This window comes from Dermacentor albipictus, chromosome 4 (assembly GCF_038994185.2).
Source record: "Dermacentor albipictus isolate Rhodes 1998 colony chromosome 4, USDA_Dalb.pri_finalv2, whole genome shotgun sequence".
NCBI lineage: Eukaryota > Metazoa > Arthropoda > Arachnida > Ixodida > Ixodidae > Dermacentor > Dermacentor albipictus.
In genome coordinates this window covers 142817024-142841023 of record NC_091824.1, presented here as the reverse complement: position 1 = coordinate 142841023, position 24000 = coordinate 142817024, and the positions used below count along the sequence as shown (strand labels likewise).

At 43.4% G+C, this 24000-nt stretch overlaps 2 protein-coding genes across 2 annotated transcripts; one reads left to right on the top strand and one right to left on the bottom strand.

Moving 5' to 3' along the window:
- Nucleotides 1–343: 343 nt before the first annotated feature.
- On the bottom strand, nt 344–2447 carry LOC135915420 (testicular acid phosphatase homolog). Its single transcript, XM_065448476.2, has 2 exons — nt 1902–2447; nt 344–1382 (listed from the first exon to the last, which is right to left on the bottom strand). The coding sequence occupies exons 1-2, from the start codon at nt 2214–2216 to the stop codon at nt 432–434; spliced, it is 1266 nt and encodes a 421-aa protein (XP_065304548.1). The 5' UTR covers nt 2217–2447; the 3' UTR covers nt 344–431.
- A 1079-nt stretch (nt 2448–3526) lies between these two features.
- LOC135915421 (cyclin-dependent kinases regulatory subunit-like) lies at nt 3527–23544 on the top strand. Its single transcript, XM_065448477.2, has 4 exons — nt 3527–3671; nt 4028–4097; nt 9924–10051; nt 23416–23544. The coding sequence occupies exons 2-4, from the start codon at nt 4039–4041 to the stop codon at nt 23457–23459; spliced, it is 231 nt and encodes a 76-aa protein (XP_065304549.1). The 5' UTR covers nt 3527–3671; nt 4028–4038; the 3' UTR covers nt 23460–23544.
- Nucleotides 23545–24000: the final 456 nt, after the last annotated feature.

The window sequence follows — 24000 nt, the reverse complement described above, 5'->3', positions numbered from 1 at the left end:
ACCCTCATTTTTTCCTCGAATGACGTGTACTGCTGGAGCGCCCGCTTTCCATCATACCAAAATACACATAACACGACACTGAAATCGGCCGGTTACTTCAGCGGTTTGATTAAATGAAGAGAGGTTACGTTTAGGGCTAGGATAAGAATGAGTGTAATTGGGCTTTGTAATTATTACACAAGGTCTAAAACTACGTAACTAAATTATTGAAGGAAAGTTCTAACGACAAGAACGACACGATCTTTCCTCTAGTTGCCGCGATTTGCGGGGAAAGATATTAAGCGCTTTATATGAAGTAGATGCGTTTTTATCCAATATTACATCAGGACATAGCCGTTTGACAATCGCCATCTCACATAATTTAGAAATTCCGTGATTCCTTCTTGCAGGGACATCCAAACGGCACAGTCGAATATGCAGTTCGCTAATCTTTAGAGAAGAGGCTGTTGCTCGCTCCAACCGCATTGCGCCCTGGTCACCGGCTTGAATTTGCGCTGCAGGAATGCGTCGAATTTCTCCAGCGGACACGGGTCGGCGCAGCCTTCGACGGGAATGATCGTCGCATGTCGGTTGTTCGCCTTGTAAAAGAGCCTGACGTATCTTTCGGCGGTCGCCTCAGATGAGCCGCTCTTAGCGAACACCTCGATAATGACAGCGGCTCCGTAGGGGGGCCTGCCACTCAACGTGCCGTTCATGCCCAGAATGGCGCCGGCGACGTTCATGTCGTGGTACGAGAAGAGCGTTATCTTAGGCCCCTTGTTAGTGTTATCCTTTCCTTGCGTGAGCATCAAGCCTCCGCCGGCATATTTGGGTTTCATACTTGTCACGAAATCTCTGAGCAAGGCGCCCGCCATGTTGTCCTTCTGGTACTTTCCGATCATCTCAACCAGCTTCTCGTTGAGCCAACCGAGCTGGCGCAGGTGCTTCGTAGCCCACTCGGGCAGTGGCAGGCCATTCTCGCGGTTCACGAACAGGGCGTCCACGACTCGCGAAGTGGCCGCGAACCGCGCCACACCGGGCTCGTCGGTGACGTTGGCCGCAGCGGCGACGAAGTCGAGCAGGTTGCCTGCGGTACCGAAACTTCGCGGCACCGCTGTCGTCGGCTCGGTTTTCGTGCGAGACGAAGGCGTTTTAGATGACGGCTCGCCGACCAGAGAACAGGGCACTTCGGCGGCATACAGCGCGGTCAGGCTGTCCAGGAAGCGCGGCAGACAAAGAGTGGCGTATTTGTCCGTGCCATCTGGCGGGCTCGTGATGGGCACCGGCTGCCAGTCCTGGTCACGCTTCCATTGTCTTTCCTTGTCGACGGCTGGGTACAAGCCGTACAGGAGGATCGCGGCGCTGTCGAAGCAGCGGGGGACGGGACTGCTTCGGGCGATCACCTGCACGAGTGAGAGAAGAAGGCGGCTTTTATGGCATGCACCAGCTGGCTCCCGACTGGAGGGATAAGACGGATTATTAGTTTCAAGTTCTCTTCTTAAGTGAACAATTTCGTCAGACTTGTTCACAAGGAGTGGTAGTCAAACATATGTAATGGCCTTAAAGTTGCATACAAACTAAAGGTAACGCATTAAAGTAAGGTCGCTGGGGGCTCGCCCGTTCGCCTTGGGAGTCGCGCGCGGCCCGGCGCTCCTTTCTCCCACAATGCCTTGCGCCTGACCACAAGCGGAGGGAGCGCTTGCAGCCGCTGCTGACGGTGCGCGCACGTTTCTGGTGAGGTCCATTGGCACTTTCATTGCTAAGAACCAAACAAGAACAGCACGGCGTGACCGTGCATGGACTTCTTCATACGGCAACGCGCAATCTCTCAGGCTCAGAGTTCACGAATCCGGTGATATGTTGTTCCGACACAAGCGTGAGCTGTGCTACAAGGTCAAGTGGCCGTCGTCCTTGGCGCTCACCTCTCGCACGTCGTGGGTGAGGAGGCGTGCGTACCGCTCACGTATCCATGTTCCGAGGGCCCACATGGTCTGGCGACCCCTGTTGGTGAGCTGCCCGCGTCCCATGGGCCAAACGTAGTGCTGGTTGGGATCTCCGGGAAAAGTCGTGAGCGAAGCGCGTTCCCCGTGACGAAACAGTACAGCCACATGCACTAGACGCAGCTGATCGCTCCCGCCGTCTGAAGCCGTGGTCCAGTCTGGCGTCGCTTCAGTCAGCGCGATCGTCCAGTCTTGAAATACAGACAGTAGCAGTAACAGCGGAACTCGGCCCTTCATCTTACAGACGATGTACTGAGCGCCAGCCTTCGACCGCTTTTCCTTGAAGAGACTCGGCGACGACGGACAGCTATCCAAGCAGAATTACTCCTCACGACTTCCTTTTTGTGCGTGGCTGGTTTGAAAAGCGCAGAGACGCGGGCATGTGGACCGAATGCAACCGCAGCCAATTTTGTGTCAGCTTCTTCCTCCTTTTTACCCAGATGGGGTGAAAAATACCTTTCTTCTTTCTAGTCCACACTAAGGCTTGTTTTGCTATATTTTTGATGCGAAAGTTTCAAAGGACTCATTGAGTGAAAAATTGGAGGACGCTTAAGCTTCGCCTTCAAGAGTGGAACGCGATAGCGTTATCGCATGCCGTTCGCACCGCCTACTCAAACGCGCTACGCCAGCAAACGTCGCGATCGGCAGAGATAGCCGGGCCCCGACGCGCCATGAAGGCGGACGCGGTCATGGGGCGAGTTGCGCGCCACGTGTCGGGGCAGCGCCGTACATTGCGAGGAGGGGGCCTTCTGTGTTTGCCGCAAGATGGCTCTGCGTGTGCGCAGAGCGCAAAAGAAATTTAGCGGAAACGTACTTCGCTTAAACAAACTCTCTAAAGCAGTGAAACGGAACACTGCGGCATTGTGCACGGGCTGAGAGTATGCCAGGACAGTTGCATGAGGTCGACTTTCCAGCTGCTGAGAAAATCTCACTTGCCTCCATGCTTGTTACAATGACCGGGCCTAACACCAATGAGCTTGCTATCAGTTGATATAAATAGGTCATTTCCGAAAATATTTGCGTCTGAATGCATCTCTTTTCATTCGTAATTTATATGTTTGACATGATTTGCAATGTGCTTAACCATTTCTTTTTCGAAGATATTCGCTGCGCCATTTTACTAACCCTCCCTTCAGTTTTCTATTTTGAATAAAGTAAACATTGCTCGATCCTTACTATTCAAACGTGGTTCTTAATTTTTGACATGCTTACTAGTCGAGTGACAGCACCGGGCGACATGGTGTCAGTCAGTTTTGAAATAAAACAAAGTTCTGTGCATGGAGATTTCCTTACTCCATGGTTCTGTGTCACTCGTCAGGAATATTGCAAAGGCACTCAGGGAAAACCTGAAAAACTCAGGGAATTTGAAAATGTCGACTGGGTAGACACCCTGATACTGCTTAAATGGGTGTCTTTCCTTTTTCCGAACGGAAAAAAAGAGTACTTCAAAACATGGTTCGATGGTTCTAGGGAACATCGTCGCATCACCTCGAGCAGAATCCACCATAGAGTTTCCTAGAAAAATTAATTTTTGTAGGAAACTCTATGGAATCTACCTCGTCCCAAGTTGGCCACGCTGTTTTTTGTAGAAGTCAAAACTAGTCAAGACGAGCCAAAGTTTAGTCGAAGCCGTACGGAGCAATTTGAAAAGCGGCACTCATTTGAATAGTGCGTTTCTTCTGGAAAGCAACGGTAACGCACTCTCTGCTTGACGTTCGATTTATTTTAAATGTTACCCATCATGATTGAATAGTTCAGGGGACGACTCATTATTGTACGTGCCGAAATTTGAGTTCATGCACCTCTAATCGGTGAAAGGCGATTTGTAGTCGTCCAATGGGCGCCAACCACACACAAGGCATACTTAATGTGCACCTTTTCTTCTACGTTTTTTTTTTCATTCTTTCTTGATGCAAGGTGCTGCTAGTACGAGAATTGTTTGCTGACTTGTATATTTTGGTTGAATATGGGGTCGAGTGGGGCTGCCGTTGAGGTACTACTCCGGTTCTAAAATCCATTGACCCTGTATCAAATGTTGATTTGTCCAGGTCATCTTGGGATGCCAGAGACCGCAATCCATTACTCAGACAAATACTACGATAACAAGTACGAATACAGGTGAGAATGTTAATCTGTTGCCACGTCAGTCAAGTCCGTCAGGCTTAAGCGAGATCATAGTTCGGCAAGTGAGGTTGCCAAACTTCAGCAATCTCGATTTTCCGCGAAAGTCATATGCGATTCAAAATTGCTCACAGCACCAATTTTCGTGTGCTAGCGGCAAAGCTAAGTTATTCTCAAGCTGCCTTTTTCCAGGTTGGGCATAAATGACACCCCCTCTGCCGGCGAAAGCGTAGGTCGGCCGAGCCCGATTGGGATCGGATTGTTCGGTCGCGATTGGCGCCTTTGAGCAAGCTTACTGAAGAGAGCCAATCGCGATCGCAAGAAATAAAAAAGTGCCCACATGTATCAGCTTAGGTGCTATTTAGAAGCTGCTCATAAGAAAAACAATTGCCAGCATGTCGCTTTGTCATTATTGCTTCAGTAGTATGTACCAACATATTGCCTACTTAGCCAGTGTGAAGTTTCGCTACAGTTGGGCTTTAAAGGAATATAAATCAAATATTAAATTGAATGTGCTAGTCTGGTTTTGCAGTAGAGAATTAGTTACCAGTTACTAGAGCTGTTAGCAATAAGCATGGCTTCGTATCTTGTGAAGTAGTGCTCCATGTTTGTCAGGGGCAGTTGGTGGGAATGCATCCGACAAATTAATTGCACTTGCAGCAAGAACGTGGATCATTCCTCTGTGCGGGTTCAGTTGCCAGCTGTGCGCAGTAGCAATATGCCTATGGGGGCAGAATATAAAAGTGCCACTCCACATATATTCGGGTGCCCATTAAAAAGCCTCAGTGAATGAAAATTCTCTGCCATCTGCCATGTAAGGCTCAGTGGCTGTGGCGTTCTGGTGCTGAGCAAGAGGCCAGGAGTATGATTTTCAAGTGAGGCAGCCTCATTTCAATACTAGAGGCAGAATGTAGAAACACTTATGCACCAAACATTCAGTGCATAATAGAGAAACTGGACGTGGTCAGAATTCATCTGCTATAGCATCTCATAGTCCCTGTGATGCTTCGGGAGGTTAAACACGATCAATTATCACGGGCCCCCCACTATCTCATCACTGATAGCCCAGGTGTTGCTTTGATGTCTAAAGCCAGATAAATCAACACAAAAGTTTTATTGGTACCATCCGGTAGTGCAGAGCACAAGTGTATTTGGTTGTCATATTTTGTTCTGTATTGTCTCCAACAGTCCAAAGATCAGTTGCGTTCATCAACGTACGAATAGTGTGTGTTACTGTGAGGCTATTTGGAATGGTTGAGCACTTGCCACTGCTCCCATATAATACACAGATCTATTCCAAGGTCACCATTTGCCACCATTGGCAAAGGCACCCACCTTTGACCTGCACATTTGTCGATATTATCACTTTGTCTAATTATCTGGCTCCCTCAACTGCTTCCCTTCCTTTGGCCACCAGACCTTTTCTCTAATAGACTGCTGGTTATCTGTTTTGCACATTACAGGTCCTTCCTCTTAATCTAAGCAAAAATACAATCTATTTGGGTTTATCCATACTGCTGTGTTTCTATGTCTCAACATTATGCCCCTAATTTCCCTTTCCATCACTCGTCAACACGTTGGCTTCCTTTTAAGCTTCTGTGTTGACCATCAAGTTTCTGCCCCATGACTTTAGAGTGGCAGAATACAATGGTGTGTATGTTTCTTTTAAAGGGTCCCTGAAGCGGTTTGGACAAATTTTGTAGACTCGTAGGGTAAGCTACAGTAAAACATCCGTGCCACAACTTACGTGAATCGTCTCATAGTAAGAGCACTATGGACAATTACAAGTTACCCTCCTCCCTAGCCGTGCTTTTTCTCCTCAACTCGTTTGCCTAGTGATCGGGGCTAAGCTCTGCCTTCATGGCCCTGCGTCATGATGCATCATCATGTCATCTACTTCCAGTTGTCTTGGAGCAAGCATGCGAAGCCTCTCAAACCTCTCTGCTAGTGGCATGGTTGGACAGCTACACTACAGCTAGTTGGACAGCTTGCCCAACTGACATCAGTTGGGCTAACTATGTCTCGTGTGAGAAGGTGGCTGAAAACTCAGGGGGTGATGCCGCTGCTATTGGTAGCGATGCACCGTTTAAAAACCTTATAATAAATCACGTACTTTATGCGAAATGCTTAAATGCGTCACTCAATGATCAGAAGGACCTACCCTAACGACTCGGCATGTTTGTACAAAATTGTCAAAATCATTTCGGATCCCTTTAGAGGATAGGTGTACATTGCCATGCTTGACTTAAGAGCGTATGCCAAAGACAGTTCAACCCATGCTTATTCTGTCCATTTCTGCAAATTCTGCGGTTCTAGAAAAGAACCCAAAACTTAGCAGATTACAAGCTGTTTAAATAAGCTAACCTAGTATCTGCGCAGGATGGGTTCAGAATGGCATTTGCTATGTATAGAGTGTTGTTTGGTGCCTGAAGTGCTACCACAGCTAAAGAGATAAGCTTCTAGGCAAAATCAGAAAAACCCTTACCACCGTGAGACTGTTCTTAGACTGTTTCATGTAAAATATTTTGATAATGTGCTTTTAGCAGTGCATTTTCGTCACATTGTGTTGCATGCAGATTCAGGGAGTGCTTGTATAGTGGTACGGCATGTGTAAAAAGATTATCTGCTTTATGATTGAGGGGATATAAGAAAGAATGAAAGCATTTTGTACCAGATTGCAGTTAGTAAAAATGAAAAACAGACTTCTGCATAGAAAGAGATGTGGGTGATGCTGACATCCAACTTGTTCATTTCTTTCAGAACAATGGCCTATGTGTTTTTTGCAATGAAAATATGCAAAAATGTATTCATTGGCTGTTGTAAAATGCCTCTGCTCTTTCTTGTAGTGTGTTCAGTCAAGTGTAATTCGACAAGAATGAAACCTGTATTAAATCTTCAAAAGTAAAAGAAAACCATAGCCTCCTATATTTTTTCCTGCCCACTTGGTGGTTCTGCATGGCTCACATGCTCGTCACCAGACCACACTGCCTACCCAGTCCTGGAGCAGATGACATGATGACACTGCTGGAGTGTGTGCTTGATGTGACACATTTGGTGTTTGTATTTAATTTTGCACTATAAGATAAGCTCTCAAGTTAAATTGATGTTTGTATACGATGTGGATTGAAGGTAAGCAGCACATAACAAGATGTGGACAAGCAGGAACTTCACTTGAAGGTGTCAAACTGTGACATAAGTACAGTTAAAGTGTCTTTCCTGATCGCAATTTTATTTCAAGAACTTTGGCAATGTCGTATTTGTCTATCGCATTGCCGTTATTGTTGCAAAATTTGTAAATATTGGACAAGAAATCTTTTTTTGTACAAAACCTAGAGCGCATAAAAGATGAGAGACAAAGGAGACATATGACACTAGCTCTCTTTTCTTACGAGAATGTCATACCAACTAGCCCACCTACCCTCCTATTGCAAATATAAAACTTTGTCAGCAACAACTGTAACAGGTTCTCATGATTTTCTTGGGTCGAAAACACCAAAGCTTATAAACATATAACTTCTAATCCAAGGGTCCCGGTGCAGTCTCTGACTTTGGGACCCTTGTCTGTATACCATTTTTTGTAACAAATTGTTATAAACGAATAATAAACTGAAAACTGAAACATTGTGCTTGCAGAGTACTGAGCATGAACCAGCGCTGCACATGCGGCTGGTGTCCATAAATTCAACTGTCGGTCCGACACCCACGAAACTTGCGTTGCAGTTATTGCCCACTTGCTCTTGCAGGAGCTATAGCGGCTGTCACAACAAGACAAATCTTTAACAACTTTCTTTGCATATTCTTTTTTTAATATTTGTGGGGAAAACATGCTTTCTAGTCAGCAATCACACTGGCTTTATAAGGCTGCCTTGCTGTATATTGTGCAGGTTTTTCTTGTGGTTCACAGTTATTTTGCCACTTTTTCCCATTGCCATGCGACAAAAACTGCAATCGGTAGATTTTTTAAGACATTCTTTTTTGGCGACTTCACATGTGGTATTTATAGCTGGCTTCTTGGTCAAGAAACAGCCCTTTCGTCTCTCCAGAGCCTTGTAGCGAGTCACAAATGGTATGATAATCTAGGTCTCAACGAGACAGGAAGTGGGGAATTAGTGGCAGAGTAGGTTAAATTAATAGTACAGGCATAATTATCACTAGTACAGTCAAAAATACACAACACACTTCCCAGAATTGGTGCTCCTGGCCTTTTAGTAGAAAGAATAAAAAAGCCATGTCAGCCAGTCAAGGTAGAAGACAAAAGGAATGAAAAACTCAACATTAACAAAATAAATATAACATCCAGAAAGAAATTGAATGTCTGCACAATGGGATGAAGAAAATAATGCAAAAATATGTAATTATGCAATGTTTAATTTTCTCTAAGCCCCTATTTGAGTACTTATTTCACATTGACTTTCGTTACCCCACCCTTTTTATAAGCGACACTAATTATGTGCTAGATTCAGATCTCCAGGGTGCTCAGTGCAATGTACCCGAGTCTTCCCTTGCATAAAAGTTAGGATGCCAAGACATTGATTTTATGGTTGTCGGTGAGAATGTGCGCATAACAAAAAATCTCATGTCTTTAACGTCCTTTCGGACTTTTCATTATAACTACTTTAAGGCGCCAATAAGCAAAACACAGCGCACAAGAGAAGACAGTGGGACAGAGCACCTGTCCTGTTGTCTTCTCTTGTGTGCTGTGTGTTGTTTTTTGCTGCCTTAAAGTAGTTATAATGAATTGATACCAACTTGCCCAACAAGAAATTCTCCTGTTCCTTCAGGATGTGTTGCATCCATGGGTGTAGCTTGTGGTCAGTACAATTTCTTATGAAAGAATCGGCCTTGGGTATATTGAAGGAAAGCGGGAGGTTGTTGAGGACAAAGCACTGAATCAAGTTGGCCGGCACAAGATTATTCATTGTTTCTTTACAAAAGCTTTCACCATAGTCTACCTCGCCGATGATGCACTCCGAGGCATAGCTATGTTTATGGTGTTTGATGCGGCCAGGTATGAGGGGCAAACGTCCCGCATGGAGAGCCGAGGTGTGAAGGGAGAAAGAAGAGAGAGCGCAACGGATAGCCACTGCGGCACCATCGCGCAGGCATGAAAAAAATGAGGAGACAATGGCCAAACCAAATAATTGCAGAACTAGCTTATGTTCAGATAGTGCGACTCCTTTTTAGCTCGTGCATTGGTGTTGAAATGTACCATTTCAATAACTTCAATTATTTCCCGTGTGATTCTAACACTTTTTGCTTTCTGTGTGGCAACAGTTTAACTTAAAAAAGATGCACTTCTTGAACATGCCATGCTCTAGTACTGTAACTTAGCCGGTGGAATTCTATTTCTTGTTCTTTTTATATTTTGTACAGCTTAAATTTGCCTTTATGGGTTCTGATTGTACCCGAACTACACGTCAGCTATAATTTTGAAAGAGATGTGCCATTTGGAAAACTACACCATCCTCATCCTTTTCATTGCTTAACTATATTCTTTACCATTCCCCAGACTTGCGCTGTGCCTTTAGTACCGTTTACTGATTGCATAATGTGGGGTTTCTAAGCATTGGTTCTATGTGTGCCTCTCTTATCAAAAGTCACATCTGTGTTACTTGAAGCTTTGCATTATTACTGCACTGTTTCTTGAACCTTTGATCAGATGCAAGCACAAGACCTGAAATGTGATTTACATTCTGCCTGTGCACAGCGATAACCCATTGTTTTTTATTTATTTTAGTTAGTTACCTAAAGTAGTAGGATTCCCATTTGAAAAATTTTAACACTTCTGTGCGTATTGCAATCCCCTTCCCCCCCAACCTGTAGACATGTGATCCTGCCACCTGAGATGGCCCAGTCTGTGCCCAAGACCCACCTGATGACCGAGACTGAGTGGCGTAACCTGGGAGTGCAACAGTCCCTTGGCTGGGAGCACTACATGGTTCACTCGCCTGGTGAGTGGTCCTTTTTTGTTACTCCACAATAAATGACAAGCACTAAGGCAAGCTTAAAGAGAAGCTGAAGAGTCTGTTGAATTCAATAAGACGCTCATATACGGATGCGGGAACCTTATAAACCATGCAGGTAAAATTTGGGGGAGGATTTTTCACTTAGGAGCGATGCAATCGTCGGTTCAAATTGCGCTGTAGCTCCGCCCCCCGTCAAGCACCGCGCGCTGCTGCTGACGCTGACGATGCGAGCGGAGACCGGAAATCGCGGCGTAGTGACGTCAGCACTAGTGTTCCGTTCCTTCGCAGTCTCCACGACCGTGCCTGACTGGGATTATTTCTGCGTGCGTGCCATCCTAATCTGCTTCGCTCGACCCTACATTCCTTTGTTTGTGTGTATATAGGAGTGGTAGTTGACATGCGCAGCATCAATTAAACTTGTAGGCTGATCATGCTGGCGTTCTGTGCAGCCTACGCTTGCACGAATGCCAGTGGCCGCGACGATGTTCCATTAGTTCCTGCAAGACAAGAAGCTTTCAGCTATGTGGGAGGCTGCTGTGAAGCGAAACAACTTCAAGTGCTCTAGAACAACAGTGTTGTGCTCTAAACTTCCGTGACGATTACTACCGGAGTTTATCAATAATGCATGCTTTGGGTTCTTCCTCGTCGCTGAACGGAAGGTGCACGTTTATCTCCCACTCTTGACTCAGGTTTCATCGCCAAGCGGCGCGAATTTTCTATTCGCACATGTGTTGTGAAACAGCCTACATGCATTTACCATTACGCAGTGCAAGCGTAAAGTTTGCATGTGTTGGAAAGCCTGCTCACGCCAGCACGCTGCGCTCCCCCTTCTCTCATACACATAGAGAAACCGACCATCTCGCGTACCCGACAGAATTCGCCGGTTGCGAGTAGCGTGCGGATGGCGTGCTGATGAAGGTTCTATACTACGCAGGCTACAACAGCCGGTAAACTTTTCCCACGTTTAAACCATCTGTGTAGATTGCCGACAGCTTTCGGGCAGCGCACAAATGCCGTAGATCGCATCACCGCTTACGTTCTACAAGGAGTCTTGCAGGAACGTAACACTACAGTTGTTTGCCCGGAAACGTACTCACTGGAACTCTGAATGCAGCTTAGCAAAAAACATACTCGCCAAAGAACATTTCTAACACAAGGAGATGCTAACACTTTGCCTTTGTTTGCGTGGAAAGCAGTGCTTGCACCAGCATTTTTTGCTTCTTGGAGAGGCTGGCTCTTCGCAATCGTCTCATACAGGTAGGGAGTAAAGTATAAACCCCTTACAAGTGATCTTGCACGGGACAGCGACAGCGCGACAAGCGAGGTGATGGCTGTCGCGTTCACTCGTTGCCTGCAAGCCGAACTCCATGCGAGCGACGAATTTGAGCGATGACTTCCCGGTATGAGGGCAGCAATATACGCGCCGAAACTAGCGTGACGCATGCTTTATCAGTTTAAGTTGATCTATTTTACTGAAAAAGGAGCATAAAATATTTCTGAAGGTCTTGCACTAGGTTCTTATACTTGCACGTGTAAAATTCAATAGTTTGCTCGTTCCGGGCGACAAACAGTAGTATTTTAGTTATGTACATCCAGTTCCGGCTTCGCACTATTGGCTAGTCACTCATAGCACTTCCGGGCGACGAGCGACGAGTTCTTGATTTCTAGAAACGAGTGATCGAGCGAAAACACTGAGCGATCTGTTTAAGCGACGGCCCGTTTTGTCGCTCGAAGCCGTCGCCCGTCATCGTCGCGTGCAAAATCGCTCTCGTGGAGTTTGGACTTAACGCCGAACTCCTCAGAGAAACGCAAGCTCTAGAAATGTTCCATGACCGTCTCTTCAAAACAGCACCAAACTACCTTGCACCGTGCTTCATGTGTAGCCGCAGCAGTCGGTCCGGACGAACACCATTGTTGACGTCACGAGGCGCCCGACCAATCACAAGTGGAAACGAGGCGCGCATGCTGGGCGTGTCTGCTGCTGCACTTTTCATCGAAATAAAATATGTTTGCGCTTTCTTTCGCTCAATTTCGATGCGATATTCGAATTCAGAGTGCTGAAAACCACGACGTATTGCTCTTCACTTATTTTTTCTGGAAAAGCTTTCAGCTTCCCTTTAACGTGGTAACCAGTGTGCCAACACGTGTCACTTTTATTGGGAATGTTTTCTTAAATGAGAAAGTTACTTGAACTCCTGTGAAAATCCAGAAGCAGCTCCTAATGACGTCTCATGGCCTGATTACATTTGGCCTTTAATAGTCAGCAACTGGATAGAGAAAACAGATACTAAATAAATATAGATTAGAACATGAAATACAATTAACTGTGGACAATTTTATTTGATTCTCGTACTAAAAACTACTGATGCTACCTCTTTGTGCACCCACCATGGTGGCATAGTGGCTATGGCGTTGTGCTGCTAAGCATGAGGGCACAGGATCAATTCTTGGCCGCATTTCGATGTGGGTGAAATGCAAAAGCGCCCGTGTCCCGTGCGTTGGGTGCACATTAAAGAATTCCAGGTGGTAAAAATCAATGACTGTGGTGTGCAACCTAATTATATTGGGATTCTGGCATGTAAAACCCCAGGATTAAATTTTTTTTTACCGCTTTACACACTCTAGTGTTGCTATTTACAGTAGTGTGTCACCCTCGTTGTGTAGCCTTCTGACTGATGGCAGTAGTGCCCAGTGGAGCATGTTCTTCAAGACTGCTGGGGCAGTACAGGAAGCATATTAGAAGCACACTTCTGTGCTACTACTAATGCTACACAAGAACATTGGAGTGCAGGCATGTGGGCAGAAATAATGGACGCGCCCACTGTCGAAGCTAGGGTACCAGTTGAAACAGTGTACCAGATTTGGTGACTGAGGATTGCCAATTCTACGTTGTCCATTGTGAGTTATATGTCTCGATTAGTCAATACAGACCAAAGGTCCAAAACTCGTGGCCAACAGAGCTTTTGTCTGCAGCCCGTGTGGGCCCATCAATTTGCCTTGCCTTGTGGGGGGTGTCAGCATGAGTAAGTTGGTGATCCATGCTATTGCAACATCAGAGCAAACTGGTCATGAAGAAATAAATGTTGATGTGTGTACGTTTCCTTGTGGCTAGTTTGTTGTAATGGCTACATCATGGCTCGAGTCTGCCCTTTGCTGAGCATGTTACAGTTTGCCCCATGGGCAGCTATCTGCCATTTTTGCAGCCTGAAGGCTGCATGAGTTTGAAACTGCCATTATAGACTAGCATTTGTAATTCATACAAGTACGGAATATTCTCTCCTAGCAAACAGTCCAGAGTTAAGTCTTGGAAGTAGGAGTACACGCATAAAAAATTTGCTTGTAGTAGTAAGAGAGAAAGAAAAATGGGTAACTTACTTTTTGAAAAGTGTGGCTTATCTCAAAACTACAAACCTCTTCAATTTATATAGTTGAAAAGTGGGAGTACTGAGTGGAAGTGTGGTAACTGCATGGTCCATACTAGGTGCACCTGCTGGTTTGGTCCAATAAGGAAAATATAAGAATAGGGGACCGAAACCTTAGCATGTGTAAAGCACTTTATATAGGCTGGCATCGTGCTCACCGGTGTGGGAAAGCTCTAGAACAAGGCTTGGTGCACCTCATTCTGTTTTTGCTACCTGCAATGCCAGCACTGGTTGAAATGAAAGCATTTAGCAAAACGATTTGCCCTATCAGAAGAACCAGTTGGCCTATTTGGTACTTGCTGTGCAACACAGTTGTTAAGGGTGGGTGAATATTTGAAGTTTCAAATAAGAATTGAATATTACGCACTAACTATTCATATTCATATTCTAAAATGAACTATTTGGTATTGTCGAATATCAAAACTAACGAGATATTTCACAACAACCGACTGTTAAAGTCAGGTTGCTGTGCTATGTCTGCTAAACAAAGTATCACAAGCTATCAGAAGTCAAACAAGGACATAAGTTTTTAAAGGAATGTAGGAACAAAATGGGTCATGGAAGCTGCGTTTTCGGTTTCACGGCAGAAGCCTGCATTAAAACCTGTGATTTTTACTTGTATTCTCTACTTTAGTGTTTCTTGTAGTCTAGCCATGTATCAACTTTGTATTTTACGCTATTGTCAGTGATGTTTTTCTTGGAATGGGCCCTTTTACATTTGTATAGGACATGCAAGTCTCTCAGCAGCCTTTCTTTTTCACAAATGTTGACCTTTTCTTAACACTTAATTAGCATTTTCGAAAAGCTAGTCATACAGCAGAAGTTCATTCTTGAAAAGCCTGTTTGCAACCAGGCTCTAAAGATCTTGAGAGAGTATTTGTGAAGTTAATTATTGACAATAGTACTAGCCTGGTACCTCAATTTACCAAAATAAAGGTTCCTTCTATAAGTATATGTCTGCATGTGACTATTAAATATTTCATTCAATATTTGGTACTTACTATGTATTTGTATTTGATTCATATTAAAAAAATTTTATAATCGCCCAGCTCAAATGGTTGCTGCTAAAGAGCTGCACATAAAATGCAGAGCATATTTTTTCTTGGGTCTGTAACTAAAATATATCAGTTGCAAGGGCTGTCTGTGTCATCGTGATTTTTTTATTTTGTGTCTGTGCTCTATGTTCATCTGCTCACTGTGAAACAAAGTAGTCATGAAATTTAGCACAATATGAATGATCACAATAAAGAACTGCAGAGGTGGAGCATGAGCACTCATTTCATGTACTGAAGTAACGTACTGACTAGCCCATCAAGAACTCCTTTTTAGATTACCCAGTCTGTTTTTATTGTGTTAAAAGCGGTGTGTTTCTTTGAAATCGCGCAGGGTACTCGTAAGACGTCAGTTTGTTGTTTGGAAGCGTTCCGCTTTCTATTTACTGATTTTGCTGCTGTGCGGAGGCGATATAGAGCCGAACCCAGGGCCGATACTGCACAGTTTGAACGAATGTTTGAAGGCCAAAACACAATATTGAAAAAGCTGTTAGCAATGGAGAACAAGTTCTCTGCTGAAATAGAAGAACTGCAGGCTCGTATTGTGTCATTAGAAGAAACTATCACAGGAGTGGGTGCTATTCGTTCTTCACTGGCTAACATTGGGGCACAGCAGCGTCACAATCAGGCAACATTGTCGGCTTTTGGTTCAAAAATTGACGATATTGAGAATTGTCAAAGGCGGGATAATCTACTTTTTTATGGTTTTGAAGATAGTGATACTGGTGAAAATGCAACCAAATCAAGTGAACTTGTCTCAAACCTGTGCCGCACGAAACTGGAACTTAATGCTGTTGGAATTGAGCGCGCTCACAGGATAGGAACCTATCGAGCAGATAAAGCACGCCCAATTATAGGGAACTTTTCCTCTTTCAAAGAATGCCAACAAGTGGTAAATAATGCACGCAAGTTAAAGTGCACGAACTATAGCATTTAGGAAGATTTTTCATGCGTGGCGAGGGATAAAAGAAGCTGTTTATGGAATTTTTCGAAACAGAATCGGCAAGAAGCTATAAAAGTAGTACTGAAGTTTGATACCTTGTACATGGACAACAAACGCTATCAGATTGATAGCGTGACCAACAAAGTGAAGCAGGTGTGACAATCACCATTTACTAAGATAAAGGAAATGCTCAGTGTTTTGGTGATAAAATGCTGGAGCATAAGAAATAAAGTCGATTCTTTCCATATCCTTCTTAGATCAGTTTAGTCGTCAATAGTTACTGGCACAGAGTCATGGTTGGTCTCGAGCGTCTTAAATTTTGAAGTTTTTCCAGATGGCTATCATTGTTTCAGACGCGATAGAAGAGCAAGAGGGGGAGGGGTATTTATTCTGATTAGCTCAAGCTTATTGTGTGTACCGCTGGAAGGTTCTACAGCCAATCTTGAGTGTTTTGTGCAAAGTGAGGCCATCTTATGGGAAAAGTCTTGTTATTGGGTCATATTATCGTCTTCCTGGATCATCATACGACCAGTTTGTTCAGCTGTCTGTTTTTCTTGATACGCTTGAAAACAATATCATATTACTAGGGGGAGATCTTAATCTTCCGGGTATAGACTGGTCGTGCGATGACCCTGTAGCATCGGTCACTGGCCATGTGTATTCTGCATTTTTGGATCTCGTCTCTGATTTTAGTTTCAACAGTACATTCATGATGCATCACGGAACGACGGCACAGGTCACATACTTGATTTGCTCTTATGTAATGTTCCGAACATTAAAACGAACGTGAATGTACTTCCCGGCTTAAGTGACCATTGTGTTCTTACTGCCGATATAAACATTCAATATGTGTCCGTGCCAAAGAAGGAACCCAGAAAGATTTATGTATATAAGAGGGCTGACTTTAGTGCTATAATTTCAGCGTTTTAGTCATATTTTCCTATCTTTGATGCATTAGTTGATCGATTGAGCATTGAAGATTTATGGAAGCTTTAAAGACAAGCTTTTTGAATTGCGCTATACATTTGTTCCTACTCACGTTATCTCATCTAAACGGTCAAAGTATAAGCGTTGGTTTAATCATCAGCTGCGCACACTAATACGAAAAATTAGGAGAGGTTATCTCAAGTTTCGGAGAGCGAAGTCCCAGAGTACTTGGTTAAAACTGAAATGTTTGAAAAAAGCTTTCAGGTTCTTGCGGAGCTGGCCAAGCAAGCTTATTTCGAAAACCTTGGTGTGAAGTTGCTCAAAGATTCTAAAGAGTACTGGAGATTTGTTAGGTGCAATGGTAAAGAAAACAATTCTATTCCCCCCTTAAAGAGCTCTGAAACCATAATTGATGCTGATGAAGACAAAGTGAAACTTTTTAGCAATTTTTTCTTGTCAGTGTTTAGACCAAAGCGTTCTCGCACTGTTAATGTGATTTGCCAAATGGACATTGAACAAATGCCCGAGGTTATATTTGGTGGAGAAGGTTTGCGTAAATTACTGCAGGAGATAAAGCCAATGATCGCTTGTGGCCCTGATGATATTCTGGCAGTTATTCTTAAAAACTGTTCTGGAATATTGTGTTTTTACTTTTCTCAGTGATTTACAAAGTGTTTATCTTAGTCTTGTTTACCGCTTGATTGGAAGCTGGCACGGGTTGTACCCATTCACAAAGGCGGATCAAGAAGTGCCGTTGAGAACTACAGAACGGTGTCTTTAACAAGTATCACATGCAAGATAATGGAACACGTAATTTATACTTCAATCATGTCGCATTTAGTTGAGCACAATATTCTAAGCTCTAGTCAGCATGGTTTTTGACAAGCTTTTTCATGCTCTACACAATTAGAATTTTTTCATGATCTGGCCTCGGCAATAGACAAAACCAAAATAATAGACTGCATATTTCTAGATTTCAATAAAGCCTTCAATATGGTTGCACATGATCTCATCTCAAAACTTAGGGCCTACAAATTGGACAACAGTATCATAGCTTGGATTGCTGAATATCTTCGTGCAAGAGAGCAGTCTGTGGTGCTCAACGGTTTTTCTTCTGTACATGTTCCAGTTACCTCAGGTGTTCCTCAGGGATCAGTTTTGGGTCCCCTTTTATTTCTAATCTTTATTAGTGATATTGAAAGTGACCTTACGTCTACATTTAGAATGTTTGCGGATGACTGTGTCATTTATAGAGTCAGAGATAATGCAAGTGACATTTCGTCATTACAGACTGATTTAGACCTTATAGGAACATGGTGCAACATGTGGGAAATGTCACTAAATGTTCAATAATGTGTTCACGTCACCTTTTCAAGGAAGCGCACATTTATGTCATGCACTTATACCTTGAGTAATATGGCATTAAAGAAGCTTTACGAATACAAAAATTTAGGAATTTTAATGACGTCTGACTTAAGATAGAACAGGCACACTACACATATTAAGAATAAGGTAATACGTTCATTGGGATTTCACCACCATAACTTCAATCAATTACCGAATAAATCAAAAGAGCAATTGTATTTCACTTATGTTTGTAGTTTACTTGATTACGGTTGTATTTGTTGGTATCCATACACGTCTTATCTCATGGAACAGCTTGAAAAAGTGCAGAATAGAGCAGCTGGGTTTGCTCTTAATAACTATAGTAGAAAATTAAGTATGACAGAAAGGAAAATTAAATTATCGTGGCAAGCATTGAAAGACCGACGAAAAAATCTGAGGTGGAAATTTTTTCATGCTGTTTATTATTCAAAAACAGGGATTTATAAAGAAAAATATATTAAGTCGCCTACTTATACGTCGTTGAGACGCGACTATGTGCTGAAAGTCCTTGCGCGAGTTTCCTCTCAGGGGTGACGTCTTTAGGTATTCTTTTTTTGTTCGATCTATAAGAGAATAGAATGCTCTTTCGCCTGACATTGTTAATATTGAAAACAATGATGCATTTTATCGCGCCTTATGTATGTGATCACTTGTTTCTTCCTTTAAAATGTAATCCCCCCTGCTGTAATGCCCGCATGGGCGATGCAGATATGTAATAAATAAATAAATAGAGGTGGTGCCCATATTGCAGCCTTATGGCAGTGGCTTCATATGAGTAATGTAAGTCAATTACAAAAGCTTGCTCATAGTTGTAAGACGAGTCGGGAAGCTGTATGTGAGACCTGTAGTTTTATCAAGTGTTGTTTAGCTTCAAAAAACCATGGCAAAGCTAACAAATGTCTACATGTCAAAAATTTCGCTTGCGCTCCAAGATCTCAAGGTTCTTGGATTGCTATAGCATGGTGCAACAAAAGTTTCGAGACCACAGCTTTTGCATACTGCTGCCACGACCAATCATCTTCACACAGGTGCAACACTCTTTGACAAGCTGGGATGCATGGAAAAAGCTGATTTCACTCTACCACATAGAATATATTGCATCAAAGGCTTACTTGGCCAGGAACTCCAGAGCACATGTTTGTATCAGCTTACTAGGAACACAGTATGCAGTGGCAGACATCGAGATTATTTGGATACTAAAAGCTTAGCGTGTGTCCTACACCAACGGTAAACGAAGCAACTTAGTTTATACTGCTCATTTATTTCGGCTGTACTCAGCCAAACTACTACTCACCTCACTCTATTGCCAGAAAAAACTGAGTCACAGTGCAATATTTGAAGGCATATGGTTTATCACTCAAACTTTGTCATTGCTGTAAGATGAGAGAATGCAAAACCCCATTAAAACCACAGTGACTTCCAGAAAAATTCATTGCATTGCACTTAAGCTGCTTGGTCAAGCTTCTTGTAGTTTTGGTGCCCAGCACTAATGTGAAGCAGTGCACCCACTTGAGTCACATGTGTACCATGGCAAGCTGCAATTATAGACAGGTGTTTCTCAGGTGCTCATGCTTCTGCAGTGTTTCTCAAGAATTAGTAGAGAAAGTCGACACCATAATGTTTTTTTACTACTCTTGTCTAGAGGACTTGCCATGGCAGCTCAATGGCTGGGGTATACTGTGGCTAAGCACAAGGCCACGGGTTGGATTTCCGGCTGTGACCACCACATTTCGATGGGGGCGAAATGCAAAAATGCGTCTGTGCTTAGGTTTACTTGCACATTAAACGCCAACTGCAATGAAATTTTGGGCAATATAAGAAGCCTAGTTTCAGATAATCTAGATACAGAGTAGCCTCCATGCAAAATTTTAGGTTTGAATTATAAGTAGAGGTGACGCAAAAGGCTTGCAAAATTAGATGCTTTTGATAACAAAACTGAAAGAAATCTGGCAGAACTCAACCATGACGAGTATCCCAGTGTGCGAAGAGCTCCAATGTGTCTTCTGTGATGCGTGTATACTGCAGCCGGGCTCCTCTCTCGTGCTTCCCTCTGGACATGGTGCACCATCTAGTTGCAGCGGTGGCAAGTCCACGCATACTTAGCGGCACATACCCATCGGCACATACCCACAGGAACAGCCTACATGTTTAGAGTGCACTATCTTCAGGATCAGCCCGTATTTTTGGTTAGGTAGTTAGACATGTAGCTGGAGGGAGAACTGGGCTGACAATGCCAAGAATGCTATTTGCATTTTTTTTTTTTTCATGTAAGCAGAGTCAACTCTAGTTGACATCTACCTAGATGCCGCTATGTGGCGTTCATTGTAAAGCAACAAATCGGCTATCAGGAATGCCTAAATTGCTTCGTTGTACAAGCAAATTCGTTGCAGTAGCCTTTGTTGTGGAGTCGTTTGCAATACATATGAAAGGTAGAAATTCAACTGGGGAAACAATCAATCCGTTGTTGTGCAGGTCATTTCGCCATGGAAGCATTTGTTGTAGAGGCGTTTGACTGTACCCGATGGCACATACCCAAGCTGGCATCAAAGAGTTTCATTGAAGAGCAGCACACACATAGTGACACGCACATAGTGGCACATACCTGCGCGACCGATCCATGAAAACAAGGAGATAGTTGTTACAGAAAATTAGTTTGAACTCACCAAGAATGCTACGTATTAAAAAAAAATGCTGCCATTACCACTTGCGGGAAGGAATGCATGACTCAGGATACGCAGCTCCTCTGCATGGCTCCCAAGATTAGGCACAACCTATAGCATGTAAAAAAATGCTGGCTCTCGCGTAATCGAGAGTAAATGTAAGCATGAAATGGCTACTGGCAAAGCAGATCGGTTGGTGATGATAGTAGCCACAATCTTAAAATGAGTGTAGTGCACGTTCGCAACGGCACTATACTCTTCACTGGTCCATATGGATGCAATAGTTTCCTGTCACAGACAGAACCTCATTGCAAGTCTTGTCTCAGTCAAACAGCTATCCGCGGTGCGCTGGACGCTGCCAGTGCACCGGATGCGCTTCGGGCCTCACAAACCACTGGCGTTGAAAAAAGTATATGCCACTCTGTCTCAGCACCAAAAGATGACAGTCAAGTGTATAGTGCCCTGTATCTGCTTTTTGGACGTCGGTATTGGAAATGACAAATAAAACTTCAGCGTACTAGAAGCTACAGCTTAAGTGATATTGTAAACAAACATTAGGAAGAACTCGGAAGCAATAATTTTTGTAACTTGTTTGGGAAGTGACTAGCGTATGTAATGCAGCGTTGGCTAATTAGTCAACCCGGATGATCTTGTTTTGTTCTTGCAAGTTGCCCAGATATTCTCGTTAGAGTGCCCGGATGTTCTCGTTTGAGTGTCTGGATAACGGCTTTGGCTCAAGGTCACTTGGAAGGTCGCCGACATCAGGAGCTAAAAGCATGTCATGCCTAAAATCTCAGAGGCAACATGCTGCAACTTCTGTCATATCTGCTAACTACCAGGTGCACCCATTGTCTGCCTATACGCTATTTAACCCTTTGGTGGTCATCACCGTATATGTACAGTGGCGAAAACAAATCCCAAATGGTCATGGCCATACATGTACGGCAGCGACAAAATGTTTGAGGAAATGCATCTTTTTGGAACAATATGCTGCCAGTGTCACCCTGCAAGTTCTGCAACCTTACGAGAGTTCTAGAAGAAATTGCTGTTGTTCTTCCAACTCTCGGCTTACATCAAAACTGATTTTCGCATTGCTCCATGGTGGCTGCAACCGCTGTAGTTTAGAAGTATTCCAGCTTTGCCTAATTTACTGCTGCCTACTAATGCCCGCACTTGTGCATTTTATAATCATTGTCGCACATGACGTCTAGAGTTATGGGCATTGAGAAAAGTGATTTCTATCTCAGTATTTATCACTCACTAGTACTGCAAGATGCTCGCCTGCGTGGCTCTCCCATAGGCATGCGGTTACTTTGTTTACAGGTGGGCACTACTAACTGGCACTACTGCCACATGTATGTCTCTTTTCTCAAGAATTTCAGGAACTGATAGAGGCTTGTCTTTGGGCTTTGCCAGGTTTGCTTCAGTGGGTCATTTATTAACACTTTAGCCTTAGTAAAATTTCATTGCAGTTGTCCTTCAAAAAGTGCCAGGTGGCCTCTTAGAGTGCTCCACTGTGGCGTCTCTCGTAGACCAAGAGTTGCTTGGGTACGTTAATTCCCAATAATCAGTCAATTGAGAAATCTTATGCTGTACTGCTGCTGCATGCACATGAATGACAGAAAGCAGGGGCTTCTGACTAACCTATTTCTTGAAGTGCACAGACACATTGAAGATGTAGTCTGGCAACTAATGCTACATCTGTCATGTTGGTTTAGTCTCCAATAAAATAGCGTGTTATGAATGCGTTACATAAGATTCAGTTATTAAAGCATAAGCACGCACACTATGCTACACAGTTATATAAAATGTGAACAGCACAACCGGCAAATCGCTAAATTTGGAGGAAAGATGGGATCTGAGCCCATTGTGTGAAAACGTTTATCACATTTCCCAGCTTATTCATTTGCTTGTTATTATATGTGAGGGAATGTTACAGGAAAACCAAAACTTTATTGGTGCAACTTTCACCATACCTAAGCCAAGCCATTTTTGTATCTGCTTGAGCAACAAATGGATTTGCTGTATACAGTTCACTTGTGCCTGCTGAAATTCCTCAACTCCAGACTTCTGTTTAAATTCTGAAGATTGAAATATTAGGAATAAGGCAGAGTGAAACACGAAGTTACAATTAAGAGCATTTTGGAGACTTTTATTTTTCTCACAAAATCTATTTTCAGTCCGCACCATCGTTATGGCGCACTGCGGTGTTGCTCACAAGTACATCACCCACCACTTCACATACTGCAGTTACTCATCTTTTGCAGATTGTTTGTATTTTTTCCAAAGCTGTGCCGGTTGCCCAAGTCTTAAAAAGAGGTGATGCAATGGATTGGGTTCACTGGCGCAGTGGCTGCCATACTATAATTGGAGGTGGCTTTTACCTCTATATTTATGCTGGGTGACCAGGGATGCACCATCCCAAAGGGCTCTTTGGCATCTGTGATAGGATAGCAGCATTGCTAGGCAGCAAATTTACTGGAGGGAAAAATGAAAAAGATAATAATAGTTCTACAGACGGCTCTTTGATATTCTGGAATCTAATAGTTCAGCATTCCTGGCATGTTGAACAACTTGTTAAGGTCAGCAGGCTTCTTTCTGTATTAAGTGCATTTTAATGGTGCCTGCAAAATACAACAGCGAGAACCAGTTGCACATTGGCAAGCCATGGACATGTTTCTGATTACAAGCTCATTGCATGTACTAATGTTTGACATTTTGCCATCATGGGCATTCACATGAAAAATGAGTGCACTGTTTTTCATTTACGATGTAGTTTATGAAGTCTGCTGCTTCCAAATAGCTGCTCTCTGTGTGCATCTACTCAGTATATGTTATGTTATTGCTTGTTTCATAGAATAAATTGTTTCTCTTCCAGGACCACAGCTTTAATTGTTTTGTTTGGCAAAAAGAGCCTTCTGAAGGTGCTGACAGACTTGTTTTCTCCTATTTCTTTCAGAGCCCCACGTCCTTCTGTTTAGGAGGCCCACCAAAGCAATGTGAACCACTGTCACCGCAATGCCATTGCTGGCGATACAAGGCAGCTGACAACTATAGTGACAATATAAACATGCAATGACCCACTCGAGTACTTTTCTTTTTCTGCACCCATTAAGGAAAGGGGTGTATGTTACACCTCTTGTCACCTTAGTCTTCACCAGTTTCTTGCTCGTGCTGTTTGCTGGAAACTTAGACGTCTGCATGATACTGTAACTCAGCCTGACTTGGTTTCTTAGGGAAAAAAAACATTTATTTGCTTTCCCATGTTGTTAGCCATCTTGGCTGCTACAGGGCAAGTGTGATGTGTGCCAAAACAAGACAGTTTCTTTGCAAGGCTAGTAATCTGACATGAAATGTAGCATGCAAAACACAACATGATGGTATTGTAGGCTGTGGAACATGTATAACTGGTGTTACTATTATCTGTGTAACTCTCTGCGCGATAAAATTGAGCATGCACAACAAAATTGGTATGCATTCATGTGTACATTTTCTTTACTTTACAGTACATTATTAACCCTTCTTGGCATTCTTAACCCCACAC

Excerpts from the sequence above, each read along its gene's own strand:
- LOC135915420 (XM_065448476.2), bottom strand. The coding sequence starts at position 2,216 with ATGAAGGGCCGAGTTCCGCTGTTACTGCTACTGTCTGTATTTCAAGAC. Across the intron at positions 1,383-1,901 it reads TCACCCACGACGTGCGAGAG|GTGATCGCCCGAAGCAGTCC; the intron begins GTGAGCGCCAAG and ends TCACTCGTGCAG.
- LOC135915421 (XM_065448477.2), top strand. The coding sequence starts at position 4,039 with ATGCCAGAGACCGCAATCCATTACTCAGACAAATACTACGATAACAAG. Across the intron at positions 4,098-9,923 it reads GATAACAAGTACGAATACAG|ACATGTGATCCTGCCACCTG; the intron begins GTGAGAATGTTA and ends CCCAACCTGTAG. Across the intron at positions 10,052-23,415 it reads CTACATGGTTCACTCGCCTG|AGCCCCACGTCCTTCTGTTT; the intron begins GTGAGTGGTCCT and ends TATTTCTTTCAG.